This window comes from Protopterus annectens, chromosome 6.part0 (genome assembly GCF_019279795.1).
Source record: "Protopterus annectens isolate FY-2018-M chromosome 6.part0, PAN1.0, whole genome shotgun sequence".
NCBI classification, from domain to species: domain Eukaryota; kingdom Metazoa; phylum Chordata; order Ceratodontiformes; family Protopteridae; genus Protopterus; species Protopterus annectens.
The window spans coordinates 883,808,204-883,829,033 of record NC_056737.1 but is presented as its reverse complement, the minus strand read 5'-3'; the positions used below and the strand labels follow the sequence as shown (position 1 = coordinate 883,829,033).

The following is a 20,830-nucleotide window of genomic DNA, read 5'->3' as shown; positions in this document are numbered from 1 at the left end:
TTTAGACAATACTCCGCCCTTCCTGTGGGGGAAGAAAAAAAACATCTGCACATCCCAGTCCCCACTGGTGATCCAACATGAAGTGCACAACAGTGAGCATCCTCCCTCAAGGATGGACAAGGCCAGTCCATCTTCTCATGTCAGCACCTGCGACTCCTGAGCCAGTAATTGAACCAGGTCACTTGAGATGTAAATCCCCCTTCAACATGATGCTTGGTGCTCTGGAATTTTTTGGTGTAATTAAGTTATTATTTATTTATTTATTTATTTATTTATTTTTGCTTCTAAGACTTGTGCCGTTTGGCATGTTTTCAACAAATAAATGGGTATTTGTCACAGTTTGTGTACATGCATATATACAGCTGACATTGATAAAATCATAGGGTAGTAACAAAATATTTCTCTTTTTACACTACAAGGTGTTTAATCACTCTACCTGTGTTATCAATAGTTTTTGTATTCTAGTCATATAATCAATTGAACATAATTAGAAGCTCTTAACTAAGCCCTACAGTAACAAAGTAAAAATCACCAAGAGCATAACACTAGAAGTCATTAAAGACATAACCCTTGCATCAAAAACTGGTGGAACAATTAAAGAACAGAGCTTTAAAGTTATTAAACTTAATTTAAAAAATGTAAACATCACTGCAAATCACCCACAACAAAAACATATATAAGAGCTTCCAGGTTATGCCACTTATTATAAAATGCAAAATTATAAAACACACCCACACACACATTCACGCACATTAAAAACATCTAAACATTAGACTAAGATAAAAATTTCCACATAATTTCAATAGAAAGTCATATAAAATGGCAACCATAATGGTCACAAATGTAAGAGGTATCCAAGCCCAAAATGGAAAGATATAGCCATTCTAGTTGTAAAAGTACAAATGAAAACCCAGAAAGAACTTAAGATAATAAAAATCCTGTTAAAAACTCCCACACTCAAAAACAAAGGACTGATGTGTCATGCTTTAATCCAGATAAGGAACCAATGCAAAAGAAACATTTTACAATTACAACATTAAAATACAATAAAGACAAGCAATACAATAATAAAAATGGCCAAGATCTTGCTATTGACCTGCAATATTTAGACCAATACTACTTCAAGCACCCTCATCCTCCAGCTCCAAAAACACAATCATGCATGCTAGTATATAGCACCACAAGATTCTAATGAACCAAGCAGAAATTACCCCCTTCCCAATCTAATTCCCAACCCCACAGAAATCCAGTGAAACACTAAAAAAAAAAAAAAAAAAAATCTCTCCAAAAACACTTTTTTTAACCTCAGAACACTGCCCCAGCCAAAAATACTCCCAAAATTGCTATAATAGAAATCTAACCAAGAATAAACCTGAATATTTTTACTAAAATCCATTCACAGAGCTTATTTATATCTGCAGTTATTAGAAGTCCTCAAAATTAAATAGTTCAAACCTGCTCATTAAAATGAATGGGAAATGTAACCATTCACAAAATGCAGGAAAACACAGATAGTTGTAATATGTGGGGATTTTCTGTTAGGTATCACTCATTATATTGTATATCCTCATCCAGGAAAAAAGAGGTCATTGTTCCCCTCTACTCGACACTCATTAGACCCATTATAGAGTACAACGCCCCTTTTGGAATGTACCTCACAAGACATCTACAGAAACTGGAAAGGCCACAGAAGTACCTCACAAAGAGGATTACTGGCCTCAAACAGATGCCCTAGACTAACCGTCTCAAAAAACTCCAGCTTTACTCTGTCGCATATCGCCTACTCAGATACAAACATACAAAGCTATGTCAAACTCAGAGCTGTTGGACATACTCCACTTAAAGAAATCCCAATCTCTCTGAGCTACATGCTCTAGGTACCTAAACCTTGTCACCACAATAAACAGGACATGCTGGAAAGCTAGATTCCTGTCCCAGAAACTTCCCATACTCTGGAACAAGCTACCCACCTATGTCAAGCAAAGTTCCTCATTAGCACTCTTCAAGAAAAATCTTGATGAGTGGATGGGAAATAGGAAATGCACCCCAGGGATCACTTCTGTGGCTCTGCTTGATAGGGGCACATGAAAATAACTTTCTTGGGTGGCATAAGCCAGGGAACTTTGTTTGCTAGACTTACTTAGGCTAGTACCTACCTATGAACCTATATATGTATATATATATATATATATATATATATATATATATATATATTTCTCATTGAGCTCTCCAGCTGGAGTTCAGTGTAACAAAATCCATCAAAGCTTATTTCACTGAACTTGGGGCATCAGTACTAAGATGGGCTGTGCAAAGGAGGTAAGTTATTTACCACTCATCTTTCTTCCCTGAACATAGAAAATGAACAAATGCTAAGATGGGTTTCATTATAAGTCCTTACCTAGATCAGTAGAAGTGAGTTTCAGTGAATTGGTTCTGGCAAGTTACTTAGCCAACTGCTTGAAACTTTGTATACTGCACACACACACACACACACACACACACACACACACACACACACACACACACACACTGCAGATATTATGTACAATAAGTGGCTAAGTGAAGGGGCACTAACCTACTGGTGGTGGAAGTAGGTAATCATTGATCATAAGCAGCATATTGTCTCTGTTATATTACGTTACTGACCCTCAGACAAGAACATTGTACATTACATTGGGGAAATATATTGCTCTTGCAGAAATGTGTCATAATTGTTTCAGTTTATAGTTAGCTGGGCAGGTCAGAACAAAAACAGTGCATTACATGTGGCCAACATGAAATACATTAATGTGTTCACGGAATAAGCAGGTGGAACAGTATTATGCGATACACAGGAGCTCTTCATCGTATTTCTCAAGTTGCACTATGTCATGAACTAGTTCCCCAACAGTTCCACTATGGTTATTACAAATATAATAGCCATATAAATGAATGTTGTTAACAGTACAAATAAAAATGCATCCTGCATCTTAGATTTGTAAATTATAATTGACTGATTCTGACAATTATATTTGGTTTTCTTTTTGCTTATAGCTTAGCTGTATAATTTCTGATATTAAGCAATGCATACCTCTGTATAGACTACGGTATATTAAAAGAAATTATTAGGAGCTCCTGTGTGAACCTAGTTAATTAACTTTGTTTTTATCAGTCATTATCAGAAGTAGTAGAGGAATCATTGTGTTTCTTCAACTCCTTTTAAAATAATTTTCTTTTAAAGCTTTCATGCATGAACAAAATGATCTCATAGCTAAAAATACATCTTCATTTTATTTCGATATTTGGCATCTTCTGACTCAGTAAAGTAACTGTATCACATGATATTTTACTGAGTAAATCAGATCATTGTTTGCAACATCCAGTTGCAAAACTATTTTTCCATAAAAGTGACTGTTCTTTGCATGTTCCCTCCAGTATACAAAATATGCTGCAGCTCTTGTCCTTCAAATTTACATCAGCTTAAAAAGTTAACATTTTTATTTTCAGATTGACCTTCGAGATGATCCAAAAACCTTAACTCGGTTAATGCAAATGAAAGAAAAAATCCTCACATATGAACAAGGAGTAAAACTGGCAAAAGAGGTATGTACTGCATGACATCACACTACCTGGTATGAACTGCATGACATCACACTATTTGGTATGAACTGCATGACATCACACTGCCTGGTATGAACTGCATGACATCACACTATTTGGTATGAACTGCATGACATCACACTGCCTGGTATGAACTGCATGACATCACACTATTTGGTATGAACTGCATGACATCACACTGCTTGGTACTTATTCTGCAGGTAAATCAGGCACTGTAGCTTGGCATGGTATCGTCTGTGTAAGTTCCCCACTTCTCTTGACCATATAGACCCTTTTGCACCTGCTTTTTTGGTTCACACCACTGAGGTGAGAGCCTGTGGTAGCTCATCTTACAGCCAGGCAGCCATGATGGTTTTTTTTTTTCCTGTTTTTCTGGCTCTAAAGCTACCATTGTATACTTGCACACATGAGCTGCAGGCACATCCACTGTCGGTGCATGCATTCCCACATCTACCCCAGGAAGGCTACCACATGAACACTATTTAATAAATTCAAGTACATGCCTATGCTATGTGTTGTGTGTAATGTATGTGCTGGCATTGCAAATGGCTGGACTGCCAGTCCCCATGATTGGTGTGCTGGCATCATGAATTCCTTCCCATCCTTCTTCATTGGCTTCTGCAACACCCTGGTCACTAGCTAAACGCAGATTATCTTTGTGATGGTAAGAGCATATCCCACCCAGTATGCCACAAAACTGATGAGTTATAGCACTGTTTTTGAAATGTTGTTCATACCATTTAATTAGCTCACCTGAATATGATGTATTATTGAGGTTTAATGTTTGCATTATGTTCAGTTTAATATTATAAAACTTAAAACTGTTTTACTTAAATGAAATTGATTTAAAAGGAAAATTTGACTATAGATGCCTCCAGTGTTTCTACAAATGCAAGTTGTGTCCTTAAATATAGAAAGTCGTGGTTTCTTTATTTGTAGAAGTAGTCATCCATGTTCTTATATACAATGAGAACTAGCATGCAGTATGTAAGTGCTGGTGGAAGCATGTTTTAAATGTTCCAGCACTCAACAACATAAGCCATAGGGCACTACCACCAAAGAACATGCACAGCTGCATTCACCTATACATAACTAAACCAGGTAACTCCTGTCATAAATGGGAACTTGATTGCATTTTTCATATATTTTTATTACTAACCATGCTCTCTCTGCACAGGGAATCATATGATTTTATTTTTATTTTATTTTACATATGTTGATCGGGATAGTCCGACTGGAAACATGTCCATTTTCAGCAGAGGCCTGGTGATAAAAGCTCCAAAGGTGGTTACATATGCAATCATCACAATGTACAGATAAAACAAGAGTTATAATAACATTGTACAAACAAAGCACACTTTACAGTCACAGTTAAATTTATACAGTCTCACACACTTCTAATCTGGCTTAACAAATAAAAAGACATTTGAGTTCCATTTACAAACACAGTATTAGTACACTAGTATTAGTAATGATTTAGTCAGGCTTGGAGCAGGGACATATCCATTGAGACCTGAAATACTCCTTGAGAGCTTTTTTGAATTGAGGTCGGGTGGTATCTAGGGTAATGTTAGCAGGAAGTGAATTCCAAGTTTTGCTAGCAGAGTTAGTAAACAGGGAGTCTCTGGCTGAGTTGTTGGATTTGATGGTTTGCACTACCAGTCTATTAGATGAGCGGAGTGATCTGGGGTTGGAATGGGGATAGATGATGTTTTTCAGTGCAGGTGTATTTTCTGGTTGGTTAAGTGCTTTGTGAACCACAATAAGTTGATCATTCTGAATCTGCCTGGGTAGCTCTAGCCATCCAAGATAATTTAGATTTTTTTTGATTTAGGTATTACCAATGCAGCTACAAATTCTATCTGATATACTCCTTAGTAAGGGAGTAGTCCCACCACTATTGCACTTTTCATTTCATCAATTTCCCAGGCGGCTGTATTAGAAATGCAAATTTTTATAGTTACTAACAATCACATGGTCCACTTGCTGACTAGTATAGATAATCTGATCGTCCTGTTTGCCCTTCTAGTACAATCATTCGATGCGTTTAGTGGAAACATGCATTTCTTTAGGAGATTTTGAAAATGAACACAACCAGGCTATTTTACCTTGAGGTCAAAGTCTGAAGACGTAAATATAACCAGAGTGAAAAATCACATTACCAATACTCCTTTGTGATGTATTGCTATTACATAAGGAATTTCATTAAAATATTAAAGAGAAATGCTGTTTAGTTCAGGTTTTGAACTATAGCATGGAATTGCACCACTGATATTGTATTTTGGCTGAATCTCAGCTGCCGTCTTTTCTTCACTTATAGTTTTTGTCTTACTTGTATATAGTGTTGGCATGATATTTTTATCCCTCTTAGGGTACATATACATATCTCCTTCCTGACATATTTTAACTTCCCCACTAGTAACCTTCTCTCAACATCCCCATTTGCAGCTAGCTGTTTTACAGAATTCATAAAAAATCTTGCCTCAGTAGCAGAATGACCATTATACTTTGTTATTCTAATAAAATCCAGACTTTTATACTAATTAAATTGTTATGCTCAATATGATTTAGTAGTTTTACCTCCACGTTGTCTTACATTGCTGATTTATTTTGGTAATAGTCTTAAATTTAAATAACTACCCTGTCAGATGGAAGTTTTGAACACCTTTCCATAACATGAAAGGCATTTGCATTCATTGAAAAAACTAATGTGTTTCTCTGACTATGTGACATATTCAAATGCAAAATATAGGTTCATAGGTTCATTGATGATGCTAGGCGATTGGGCTGGTAGACTACATATGTATTCTAACCTCAGCAATTCTCACTATATGTTACCAGTGGATGGAGATGTGGTGTATTTATGATTACCTATCCATTCATCCATGTTGAAGGGAGGGAGGGAGCTACTTTGTTTAATGTGCAACAGTAGTCTATTCTATTACAGTGGTATTCTCTAGGTGATGTATTTATCTCATCAGCGGGTTCTGTTTATGTTATACTGAAGGCAGAGGTCTTTGGGGGAGTGTCTGTAGTTCTACCAGTTCAGCGAATATAAAGGAGAATATTCAGGACAGGGTCTTTTAGAGGCCTTTTATGCTAAAATGAGATCTCCACTGAGAAATCTAAGGGAGACAGAGAAGAGGAACAATGTTTTAAGGCACTCAGCTTTGGAAATGGAGCTCAAACCCTTCACTATCTTAGTAAGGAAACACTGGGGGTCTTTCAAGTTGGACCAAGTGCCTAGACAGGTACATGCAAAAGGAACATTGCACTCAGTACTGTGTCTAATGAGTGATGAATACATTCATGGACTTGAAAGATATATCCTTGGAAATCAGATGGACAAGATAGAAGGATTTCTAATAAATGGATGCATGGTGATCCAAGGAGACACTCGTCTGAGTCTGCACCTGCCATTGCTATGGTAACAGCATGGGTGGTTCTTTTTTTCCAGAGACAACTGTACTACACCTTATTGCATTTAGTTTTGATCTTGGCAGCATTTATTTGTACATGTTAGCCCTTGTAGGACACATGAGTCATTGGGGAAGTTTTTGATGGTTCAAGGTTTACAGTCATTAGCAAACTTGGTTAACCAGAGACTCTTGATATCTTTGACATCAACAGAAATAAATGCCAGATAGGATCAGTTAAATACTGAGGCCATTGGCATCATTCTTCTTGGAAAAAAGTGTACCCCCAATCTTCACTTGCTGGTTTCTGACTGTGAGCCAACTTGCTATCCTTGGATACTATATAAGCTTACATTAAGGTTGACTAGTCTATCTATGATGCCAAACTTACAACTATGTCAATGGATTTGGCTAGGTCCAGCTATGCTGTATGTACTAATTTGGCTTCATTTGGAGTCACAGAGACTCTATCAAAGTCCAGCAGGTTTTGCAAGCAGGACCTTCCCTTCACTTATCCAAACTTGTTTGTGGCAGTGAACTGTAGATTCCCAGTGTCTGAGTTCTTAAGGTCAATAATAACATATCCCATTGTTTATCAGGTAAGTCTTGTAGGACTGTAGTTGCCCAGACTGGTATTGGAGCCTCCCTTGTGAAGAGGGTTGACTACAGCTTTTCTCAACTCCTCAGGTATGAAGCCAGATGAGAGGCTGAGGTTAAACAGATCACAAATCAGTAAGCTGGTGCTCTAAGCTATTAGGGAGGCACCCCAGTATGTATCAGGTGCCATGGAGCTAGTGTTTATGACCTCAGAGATAACCTTGAAGACTTGCTCAGTGGAGATTTTTGGGGGGATCAGAATGAGGCACTAGGCTGTTGAGACAGAGTGGCAATGTAGGAGAAGTTTGAAATAAATGTATCTGCTGATATGCTGAAAATGTCTTCTGGGGAAAAATAGACAGTGTAGGATCCACTTTTGCATTTGTGTATTTTGGCATAAATATGTTTAATTCACTAAGTTAAATTTGCATAGCTTTCCATATAAAATTCTAATGATGAGTCCAGACTTTCATTACAAAAACATTTTATAGAGATCACTAGCAGCTGTCAATTAGGTATGAATTTTCTTGGTATGTTATCATATATGTTCTTAAAATGACTCTACAAAATGTTCCCACATAAAGCAGTAAATAGCCTGATGCAATGCAAGTCATTATATATATGTATATGCATAACATTTGAGAATAGATTGCTGTATCTACTCATTTCAGAAGCAGCACATACTTAGTTTTACAGTTTATGAAATTTTATGGGACGAATACTATTTCTGAATCTATCTGTTACAACTGTATGAATTTTTACTTTCAGGTAACTCACGGGTCACTAAAGTAGTCAGTTTTAGGTCTTTTAAACTTAATATCTGGACAGTGATGTTTTTTTCCTGCCCTAATTGAGTTAAGACCGTCGCAGTCTAGTTCTCCATTATTGTATATAACAAACCAAGGCTGCACATATTAAAAAAAATGAATTTAATCTTCTTTTAAGAAAGTTGATCTACTCGCATTTCAACTGATGCCAGCATTTTCCAATGTTCTTAGAATTTATTTAACATTTATTTATTTAACATTTCTTTACTGGGAAAGTCCAACTTGGAACAAAGCCAATTTTCATAGGAGGCCTGGAGAGAAATGCTCCAGATGTATGTCCTTATAACATGGGAGAAAACCGGAGCACCCAGCGGAAACCCACACGAACACAGCAGGACATGCAGACTCCGCAGAGAAGGCACTCCAGCTGAGAATCAAATCAAAGAACCTCTTGCTGTGAAGTGACAACACTACCGCTGCACCACTGCACCATCCAGTTCATTTAATTTCTACGTTATTTCACAATGATATGCTTCTTACAAGTTGTGTGACCTTGAAGAAGAAACACGTATTATCTGAGCAAAAATGTTGCAGACTTAACAGAAATTATACATTTGTTACAAACAAGTGGGCTAGGATATTCATAAATCTAGTGTACATAAATGTATTGTGTGCACAACATTCACTGAAAGGGATGATGGTAATGCCAGGAGGTGGACAAAACAAAGGCAATGTCTTTGAAATGTGCATCAGTGCACATAGTGTACCACTGTGGCCTGTGCCCCAGGACTGAATCACTATGTGTCATGGCAGAGCAGCAGGGAACAGCTACTGAGTGAGCTATCATGTGTCTGACATACCTTGTGCAGTACCCATTGCCTGCTGTGTTGTGCTTCACTGATATGCCACACAGAGATTGATAACATTTTTCATTCATTAGACTTGGCAGCAGAACTAAGTTTCCTACCACAATATGGTAATGAGGTGATGTAATACTACTAGAGTTCCCATTGGCTGGAGCATGGCAGTGTCACTATGTGGACGATGGAAAAATGTGGTTACACTAGCAGGTTTGCATGCTCCACAGGGAACGCTGTTTCAGGTGGAGGTTTTTGTTATGCACTGTTGCTGCTTTTTAGCTCTGCATGCTGAGTAGCACATCAGCAGGGAATTAGAATCACTGTGGTCAGATTCAGTGTTCTGCTCCCATAATTTACATAGCTGGGACCAACTTGTATGGAGTTTTTTTGTAGTCTTTGTGACTAATGCCCAGGCCTGGAGAGGAGTCATCATTTGCATATAGTCTGTATATAAATTACTGTGACTGCACAAGGTCTTACCCTACTTTGTAGCAGTCCTTATAAATCACACAGGACTTTGTAATGAAGTGTTCATGAATTCCACCCATAGAAAATATCCTAGGAAATTAATCAGACTGTTTGTAAACGTAGTGTAAATAATTGTATGTTAGCTGTTGCACTACAAGTTTTCTGCTCCTGTAAACTTGTAACAATTATAACTATCAATGAATGTATCCATTGGTCTACAGTGAATATTCTGTGATTAATGTAAATAATGTATATTAGATGTCGTAACACAAGTCTCTCATTCTTGTAAACTTGCAATATCATAGGATCATAGGAGGTTACTAGGCTAATGACTTTGGGGCCCTTACAAGCCTAGCCAAGAGTTTATCCCCCAAAAGAAATCTTAGTCAGCACCTGTCACCTCTGTCAGTGAGAGAGACAGGTGGAACTGCTGGGACAAATTTGTGGTTTCTCATCCAGTCATCAAGGTTGTGCTTGAAGAGGGTCAGTGAGGTGCTCTGTTTGACGTGTATGGGAAGTCGATTCCTCACTAAATGTATCCATCAATGTTTGCTGGCATATATAACATTGTATTGTCTCTTCATGTGGAGCTTTTCGTCCAGGACTTCACTGAAAATGGGCTACTAAACCCAGTCGGACCTCCCCAATAAATAAAAAATAAATGTCAAATTAAAAATTTATTTTATTTTACTATTTTTTTTTAAGAACATATGATATAAGTTGAATCATAACATGGATTACTTTCACCAGACTATCAGTACAAACTGTTAGAAAGATTCAGAAGGATGTGGTCTGTTGACTTTATATATAGATAGATTTATATATATATATATATATATATATATATATATATATATACATATATATATATATATATATATATATATATATATATATACATATATATATATATATATATATATATATATATATATATATATATATATGTATATATATATATATATATATATATATATGGGTCTACTTTGACCCATCAAAATTATGTTTCCACGAAACTTAATAAGGCGAGCTGTTTTTCCCGAAAGTACACTTTTGCCGAAATGTACTTTTGCGAAAAACAAATTAAACAAAATAAAAAAACACAACACTAACATCCTGCTACTTTTATATTCTCATTCCGAGATCGCACTACAGTGGGGAAAAGGGAATATTCCCTTATCCCCACTGTGCCACGATCAAACCAACAGCACCCATTGCTGTTCGCTTAGGTGCCTTTTCGAGAAAGTGCATTTCGGCAAAAATGCACTTTTGCGAAATAGAGCTCGCCTAATTATGTTTCGCTGAAATGTAATTTTGTTGGGTCAAGGTAGAACCATATATGTGTATATATATATATATATATATATATATATATATGAAATATAAACGGATAGGCATTATTACATGTAAAACTGTAAAATTGTAGTTGAGTCAAGTAGCTGGAGTGAGTATTTTTTTCTGGGGCAAGTGAATGACTATTACAGAGCACATGGAGAAATAGCAGACATGGAATCAACTACCAAGCAAGGGAACCATATGTTGGGGTGCTTGTGTACCAGCTAGGGTAAAGATGGCCTAGCTTATGATGCACCCTGACTAGTTGGGTGAAGTGAGGAAAATGGTAAGGAGTGGATGAGATTAGTACTTGATGTGGAGCAGCTGTGATCAGTTAGGGTACAGTGGAGGGATTGGAAGAGGAAGTTATACTTAATAGAGCTGTGCAGGAGAACATGGAGTTTAGGGAAAATTATGGCAATGCTGCTAGAGTATAACATGTTAAAGGGGTGTTGCAGGAATGAGTGGGAAGAAGAGGAGAACAGGTTCCCAGAAAATAGCTGGTGAAGAAGACAGGATAGTGAGGAGGAGTAGGGTGAGAAATTTGGGAAGACTGTGTGATAATTTAGAGAATGGGAGAGATGCTTTGGATCCAAGAGTATAAGATGTAATTAAAAATGAGAACACATGATAGTGATGATGATGATGGTATGCACTCAGTTGCATACCATCTACTCAGAGGTGATCTCTAACTGACATACCAGGCCATGTCCAACCCAGAATTGATGGACATGCTCCACCTAAAGAAAACCTTGTCCCTTTGAGACACAAGCTCTAGGGATCTAAACCTCACCACAGCAATAAATAGAACGTGTTGGAGGGATAGGTTCCTGTCTCAGAGACTTCCCATACTTTGGAACAAGATTCCAATCTACATTAGGCAGAGCTCCTCACTAACACCCTTCAAGAGAAACCTTGACAAGTGGATGGGAAACAGAAAGTTTACCCCAGGGATCACTTCAGTGGATCTGATGGACAGAGGCACAGGGAACAAATCCAAGGGGGTGGTGAAAGCCATCACATTCTGGCTAGACTTATAAATGCCTTTGGGCAGATAGCCTAGTATCTACCTATGAACCTATGAGATGAGGGCCAAGAGGAGGTTGGTACGAAGTACCAGAAGCAGATCTTTTAATATAGTGGGGCCAGTACATGGTATGTGTGTGCACTCCAGAAAGGATACTTTACAGCAATGTGGCTATAAAACCAGTGTAGAAGAAGTCATAGGAAGTGCTAATAGTGTGGGAACTGAATACTGATCAGATGCACAGATGTTCTGAGTGTACTGAGATAAAGGTAGTATCGCCAATAGCAGTAGCACTCGTATGGAAACAGATGTACAAAAAGGTAGTGAACAGGACATGGGATCCCTGTACACTCAGCTATCTGGACATGGAGTAAATTGGACTAGGAATAGGAGAGGTTGGGCTGCATATGATGACTGAATGAGAAAAGTGAAAACAAAGAGGAACTGAAAAGGAAGATATACGTCCAAAAAAGGTAGCAGATCTGGGTCTGGCTTAAAAAGTGATAAAAGGATGAGAAGGGTCTCTTTCTGAAGTGCAAGACCCTATAAACCGAATTACAACACTTTGAAAAATAAACTACAATGCTGATTATATTACTGCAAATTCTAAAACTCTCCATTGCACTTTTCAGGCAATTTATTGTGACTGATTTTTATCTACTGTTGGAGTTTGTGGACTGCTCCTACTCGCATATATACTAACTCCGAGATCATTGTATGTTATCAGAGTAGAGGAAATACTCTGAGATACAACAGTCACAGAGATGGCATATGTTTGCTTCTTCACATGTGTAGTTCCACAGTGCTGAGAACAGCAGTTATGGTTCTTGAACATTCAGCTTGTGCCCATAAGAAGAATAAGGGGGGAGTGAGTGTAATGTAATTAGGAGAAGTGGAAACGGTAGGGAGGAAGAGAGCTGGAAGGAGGAGAAAAAGGCAGAGACCACAGTGCTGTGATAATATGATGATATCAAGATGCTATGGTGATAAGATGGGCTTGGAAAAGGAAGGGTTCTGCCTTGTGTTATCTAAAGTAGGTGGGTAGTCACCACCAGTTGGTCACAATTAAGTCCATAGGTAGTTACTACACGTTCAGTCCAGAAGATCACTGAGGAGCCTAGCCCAGTTTCTCAGCTACCTCAGAGCACTGTCTGGTTAAGTGACTCAGTCCTTATTCACACTATAGGCAAATCAAAGATGAGGAAGTCAAATACTGGACAACAAAAAGCAATGCATTAATAGCACATTGCCTTAATCCTGTGTGTTGACAAAAAGGCAAAATGAGAATCATGCCTCTAGGCCACATAACGTTCCTCTAACTGGATGTGTCAGAGCAGTTGAAGCTCATGATCTATAAGTAACAGAATCAAAACAGTGTAAGAAACTTATCTGTGTGGAAGATTTTCAGTCCATATATCTCTAGTTAATCACTGTATATTAATCAGATCAGACAAAAGTAGTAGAAGTAGCGAACTTAAATTCGTCTTAAGTAAAAAATAAAACAAATATATAAAAAATATGTAATTGTACAGAATTACTAAGTATTCCAAAGTAATCCAAGCAAGGCAGGCAGTCTGTTTCCAGTCGAAAATCCTATATTAAGTGCACAGACACATCGCAATCATTGCACTGTGCCCTGTAAATTACTTTTGTAGTGTTACAGTCATCCCCTGCACTGGTCTTAATGATTTTCTTTAAATAAGGGGAATAAAAACTATCACCTTGCTGTATAAATATACAAAATGTACAGTTAGTTTCACATCTTTTAGTGTTTCTCTCATATGGTCTAGGTTTAAATTCAGCAAAACTTCTAATGTTCCTGGCCTTCCTGTAAACAAAGGATGGGGCTTCACCTAAGATGTTAATCAGAAAAGGGTTTCCTGTGACAGTGTCCCAGTTTTCTTCAATAACATTTTTGATACTGTGATAATCCAAAGTGCTTGTCAGGATGCAGCTATTTTTGCATTTGTTATTCTCTGTGGAATTTCTTAACATTCTCCTACTGGGGAGGTTGAGTAAAGGTGCTTCAGTCCTTTTCAGTTCTATAATGGGTTCCAGGATTTTTTTTTTTTAACATCTGATTTACATAGCCTCTCATTAGAAAATCATTGTCTAAGTTTTCAGGTTTCTCAAAACTAGTTCCATCTCTGTGGCAATTCTAGCTAATCTATAGCCCTGGGACTTCACTACATTATACTTGTTTTTTGTAGAATGTAAACTTCTACTGTGGAGTAATAAGTTAACCCTCTTTGGTTTTCTGAATAGATCAGTGGTGATTCAGTTATTGTTGGTGTCCCTGGAAATCTGCATATCTAAGAAAGTGGTTGAAGTATAGCTATGGGAAAAGGTAAACTTCAGGAATGGGGTTGTTTGATTGAGGTAAGTGATAAAATTTTCAAGCTGCAAGGTGTCACCTTCCCACACAATAAAGATGGCATCAATAAAACATAAATAGCATGTGATATGCTGCATGTAGTCTGTGTTGTTAAAAACAAAGTCCTCCTAGAACTTGCCTAGGGCTATATTAGCTATGCTGGGAGCCATGGCAGCCCCCATTGCTATACCAGTTTTTTGTTTGTAGTGTTTGCCATTGAAAGTAAAGAAGTTGAAGTCCAGTACAAGATTAATGAGCTTGCTTAACTTTTGCAGTTGTGCCTGTCTGCCTTGATTATGTTTCTTAAAAGACTCCATAGCTGCTCTTATACAGTCATTGTGAGGGAGCACTGTGTACAAGGATTCCACATCAGTAGTTAATAAAATGCTGTCAGCTTTCACTGTAATGTTTTTTATTTTCCTCAAAAAATCCATTGAATCTCTTATGTATGACTTATTCTTTTCTGCTAAAGGTTTCAGCAAATAATCAAGGTAAATGGCTGTGGTTTCAGTAAGGGAACCTCCACTAATTACCACCAGTCTATAAGGTGGGTCTTCTCTGTTCTTGTGTGGCTTTGGTATTCCAAAAAAGAAAGGTAAACGCTGGCATGGGCTCCATAAATAATTATAAAGATTTTCAGTAATAAGTTTTTCTTCCCATAATGTGGTGAGATTAGTTATTAAATCCATAAATCATATGATCTTTTTATGTCATCCATGCTGAATAACTCATAAAATCTGTTATCCTCCAGAACCCTTTTCTGATTAACATCTTAGATGAAGCCCCATCCTTTGTTTGCAGGAAGGCCAGGAACATTAGAAGTTTTGTTGAATTTAAACCTAGACCATATGAGAGAAACACTAAAAGATGTGAAACTAATTGTACATTTTGTACATTTATACAGCAAGGTGATAGTTTTTATTCCCCTTATTTAAAAAAAATCATTCAGACCAGTGCAGGGGGTGACTGTAACACTACAAAAGTAATTCACAGGGCATAGTGCAATGAATGTGATGTGTCTGTGTACTTAATAAAGGATTTTCGACTGGAAACAGACTGCCTGCCTTGCTTGGATTACTTTCAAATACTTAGTAATTCTGTACAATTGTATATTTTTTATTATTTTTTTTTTTTTTTTACTTAAGACAACTTTAAGTTCACTACTTCTACTACTTTTATCTGATCTGATTAATATACAGTGATTAACTAGAGATCTTTTTTTCTTCTTCTTCATCTTTCGGCATTTCCCGGTTAGCGGTCGCCACAGCGGATCACATGTCTGTTCATGATTGGCAATGGAGTTTTACAGTGTCGAGTTGCCAGCGTTGAAGGCACACACATGCACGCACTCACGCCTAGGGCCAATTTAGAGTGTCCAATCCACCTACAGCATGTATTTGGGATGTGGGAGGAAACTGGAGCACTGAGAGGAAACCCACGCGACCACAAGGAGGACATGCAGACTCCACACAGAAGGCACCCCACCCGAGGATCGAACCGGAGAACTTCTTACTGTGAGGCAACAATGCTAACCACTACACCACAGTGGGCGCCCCACACCACCAATATGGACTAAAAATCTTTCACACAGAGAAGTTTCTTACACTGTTTTGTTTTTGGACCCACTACACTTGTTTAGTGGGATATTTTGAGACTTTGGGGATACCACGGAGATTACTTGTTTTTTTTAAGTAACAGAATCAGTACTCTACAGTCTGAGCTACACAACCAGAGTATGAAAAACTTAGCAGTATAAGTAGCTATTTAAGTTGTGTTTTTGGTACAGGGGGATGTGTCATAAGTGTGGTAATTAATAAGTGGAACCAAATAATCTGCCAAACACTGTGTTCAGAGTTTACCTGGATGCAGCTGTACTGTTATTTAAAATGTCAGCAGGCAACATGAACTATTAAGGTTATGAGCTGTTAATGAGCTGCTCACTTTACTCCAGGGTTTGATTCTCTCCCAGGGTCTGATTCTCTCCACCTTTATTTGCATACTGTGTAATTCTGGCCAAATTGCTTAACCAGACAGTGCTCCTGGGCTTAGTCTAAAAAAACATCCATGTGGATTGGTGCTGTACCCTGATTAATAAATATAAATAAATAAAGTTAAAACAAATCATTTAAAACTGCACTATAGATGCATTCTACTTACAAGAAACTGTGTCACAGGAAAGTTCTGACAGTGTAATGCATATGCAATGAAACATTATTCATAGAGAAATAAAATCCCAAATATAGATTTTTATTAATTTTAATACGTGTAAAAGATAAATACAATAATCACATCTTAGTATCATTCTATTACATTAAATGCATCTTCAGATATACCAGTACTAAACAAAACAGTACAATAATAATAATGCAGCATTCACCCAATTTCTCCCCACCCCCTAGTGTATAAGCAAGCATGAACATCAGCCTTCATGCTTAACTTCCCAAAAAGAATACTTGGGTTATGTAACTGCATTATACTGTTGGCACTCTTCCAGAATAGCCACCACAAACTTCTACCCCCATATCTATTATTAGTCCCCCACCATCATCTTAGCCACATTCCCCATCTCTCCAGCAAGTTCATCAAGAAGCTTTCTTCTCTGCTCCCCTAACTAGCTCCATCAGTCAGCCTACATTTCTGTTTACAATCTGCACATCTAGCCCCTCTGTCTTCCCATACCTCTCTCTGTCCTGCCACTAGCATCAATCCCCTTTTCCCCATATAGTCCAACTCTCACTTTTTTGAACATCCCAGATTGGCATAACCTCTGACTTCCTGCAAGCCTACCATGCACCTTCCTCCCTTATACACTCACACTGCCAGCAAATAACTGCCCCCCTTTTCACCATATCTCCAGTATAAAAATAAAAAAAAACTTTTTGTTAAAGCAGTGTCAGGTTAAATTACTTGCTCGAAGTCACACAATAGGCAAATGGAGGCTGTAAGAATCAAATCCAGGATTTGATGCAGGCTCTAGTTCTACTATCACTTATTCAAAATTTCTGCATCAATATGCTAAACACAGTATACATTATAAATCCAAAAAAGAAAGTAACTGAACCACTGGATAACACCAATCATGTAATTTATTGGTGCAAAAAGCACAAGTTAAAAACTTTCATCTAAAAATAGGCTTCATCAGGCATTACAAAATACAAATTGCTAAAACCTCATATCCTACTTAAATACAAATTGCCTATATTACTGTGTAGAAAGACATGTTCACTGAACACATCTTAATCGACACAGTAATATTGACTTGTCTAAAACCCGAATGGACGAGTCAGCAAATTTTTTCCAAGGGGGAAAAAATCCATCGGCCATCATCGGGGCGTTAACCTTTTCCCCACTGTAGTGCAATCTTGGAGTTGGTATATTTAGTTGGGGGTGTGGGGGCACATACCTCACATAGGGTTTGAAAGTGTGTTTTTTCTGTACAGCTGAGCATTTTTTTCCCTTGGGAAAAAAATTTACTGACTTGGCCATTCGGGTTTTAGACAAGCCGATATTACTATGTTGATTAAGACGTGTTCTCGAACATGTCTTTCGACATGGTAATGTAGACCCAATACAAAAACTAAAGTCACATGATATTCTCAAACAGTTAAAGGCTTAATTATACACACTGATGTAGTACTTTAAGAACAGGCTTTAAAGTCACATAACCATTTAAGCCTGGCTGTGCATGTGCTCTCATATTATAAATCCATTTTAATTATTTGTTCTCTGTAATCAATCGTATATCTCCTCCTCTAAGGGGAAAGTACACTACAAGAAAATTCATGAATTTAAAATTATGATCTTCTCCATAATATAAAATATGCCAGTATAAAAGATTGGTGTTGACTCAACTCTTAATATTAGATAAATGGTTACCTATGCATTATTTAAACCTTCTATTGGTCATGCCTGCATAATAGGCAGGGCATAGGTTACACTTAGCCATATAAATAACATTTCGAGTTTCACAGTTTCCATAAGTGTGTGTTTTGTCTGTATGTATGTATGTGTGTGTGTGTGTGTGTGTGTATGTATATATATATATATATATATATATATATATATATATATATATATATATATATATATATATATAAATATATATATACATATACAGACAAACAGATTAAACATTCTGTATATGATACAGACTTTATTTTGATAGCCTATGGAAGCTGTGAATGCATATAAATGTATAATTAAGTCTTTAATTGTTTGAATATATTATGTGACTTTAGTTTACTTGAGTAGCATATGAGGTTTTATCCATTTGTATTTTGTTATGCCTGATGAAGCCTGTTTTAGGTGAAAGTTTTTAACTTGTGCTTTTTGCACCAGTAAATTACGTGATTGATTTTATCCAGTGGTTCCATTTACTTTTCTACATTTTTGAAGCTAACTGGATTAATCATTGTTCATAGTTATTTCATTGTATAGTATACATTATAAATCATCTTCCTTTCATCACTATCTTTTCAGCCTGTCATTCTGTAAACTTCCTTTGCATATCCACTACTGTATCCACTATCCTCATCCAGAAATGAACTTCCCAGATTTCATTCCAGAGCCTTCCCTCCCTCCTTACTTCAGTCTCACTTATACAGTGATCCTTAATTTTTTGTACTCCCTACCACTTCCATTTCTCTTAGATGTCTGTCAGTGTTCCCTATCTTTCCCTTCCTCATCTCCAAACATACCTCTTTCCTTACTTTCTCACTATACTTATCCTGCGTCTTCCTGAAATAATCAATTTCAATCCTTCTTACTCTTACCAAACCTTTTAGCCAATCCAAATTCTTTTGCTATCAACTGCTAGCATCAATCCCCTTTTCCCCATATAGTCCAACTCTCACTTTTTTGAACATCCCAGATTGGCATAACCTCTGACTTTCTGTAATCCTACCATACACCTTCTTCCCATATATACTCACACTGCCAGCAAATAACTGCCCCCCCCTACATTTCACCATATCTCCAGTATAACAATAAAAAAAACTTTTTGTTACAGCAGTGTCAGGTTGAATTACTTGCTCATAGTCACACAATTGCTCGTACCTCAGACTCCCTAAGTTCTCCACTCTTACATTTTTATATAAATTTGATAGTCCTCCCACCCCCTGTTCTCTCATTTAAATCCTAACATAGACCTTACCTCAGCCTATTGTAACTCTCTCAACCTTTGCCCTCCACTAATTACTGTCAGACTTTGTTAGTTGTAGTCTGCTATATCTGAATAAGCGTATAACCTTATCTCTAAGTTGCTCTCTCCTTTGTATCCAACATCTCCCACTAAGTCCAGCTAAACTGCTCAACTTATCACCTCTAAAGACTTTGATTCCTATTTACAGCTACTGCACAGCTGCCAAAATCTCGCTTCCCAAACCTGCTTGTTTGCCCTTAATATATTCTACATGATCGTCACACACTTACATTTCCATGCAAGCCTGTCACATATTCTGTGTCTGTCTGCTATTTTCTTATCTCATAGCTTTCTGACTACATGCATTGCCAAAATACGATATCGGATGCATTCCCATAACTTGCGCTACTGCTCTGCCAACTGCCTGTGACAATGCTGTGCCACTCCATCTTTCCAGCATCTTTATAATCCTCTGTAGCATATCATCCTTGTTCAATGCCCAAATATCTTCCAATCAGGCCTAACCCCCCTCAGATACATGACACCTTTGTTTACTTCTGACAACCCCTCACTTCTCCATTCTGTAATTCTACCACCACTTTCTGTTTATGGATAATTGTGGACAATCCACAAACCTTCCCAGACATCCTCAACACTCCACCCTCATGAGTAGGAGCATACAGTTATATACAGTCAAATTAAAACTGCTTTCTCTTCCCTTGCCTTTAAATATTCCAACTCTCTTAGTGATGTCCCCATAATTGCAAGCAGAAAAAGGCTTCAGGAAAAAAGTAAGCATTTCTGGCAAGTTCTTCTGCCTGTCTCCACCATTCCTGTCATACAGTGTTTAACTACTGTCCTGACATTTTGTTCCTCATTCATAGCCCCACCAACTCACAAAATCCCTTGTCCTAAAACCATCTCTAAAACCCCCAAAAATGAAGTCTGAACTACTGCATTCAAAATATTTATAAATGTTGAACAAGAATATATCTATCCCATGCCCCCCATTCCCAGAAATCACAGACAGAGTCTAAAAAGTTAACTGCAGTGGGATTCAGATGATCTCCCTGTCTTAATAATTTTAATACCTACTTGGTAACCATATAAACCCACTGGACACACACTCCCTTTCAGGGACAACACAGGAACAATTTCTGGGCAAGTGACTTGCTCAAGGTCATACAGTAGGCAAATGAGGGCTGAAGGAATCAAACCCTACACCACAGAAGCTACAGCTGACAGC

The 20,830-nt window shown here is 37.5% G+C and overlaps 1 protein-coding gene across 1 annotated transcript in view; it reads left to right on the top strand.

Annotated features, from left to right (window-relative positions):
- Nucleotides 1-20,830, top strand: part of RHOJ (ras homolog family member J) — a 743,814-nt gene that overhangs the window by 675,034 nt on the left and 47,950 nt on the right. Inside the window, exon 4 of the mRNA XM_044074555.1 lies at nt 3,487-3,582. Within this exon, the coding sequence (XP_043930490.1) occupies nt 3,487-3,582 (96 nt within the window). The remainder of the gene's footprint in view (nt 1-3,486; nt 3,583-20,830) is intronic.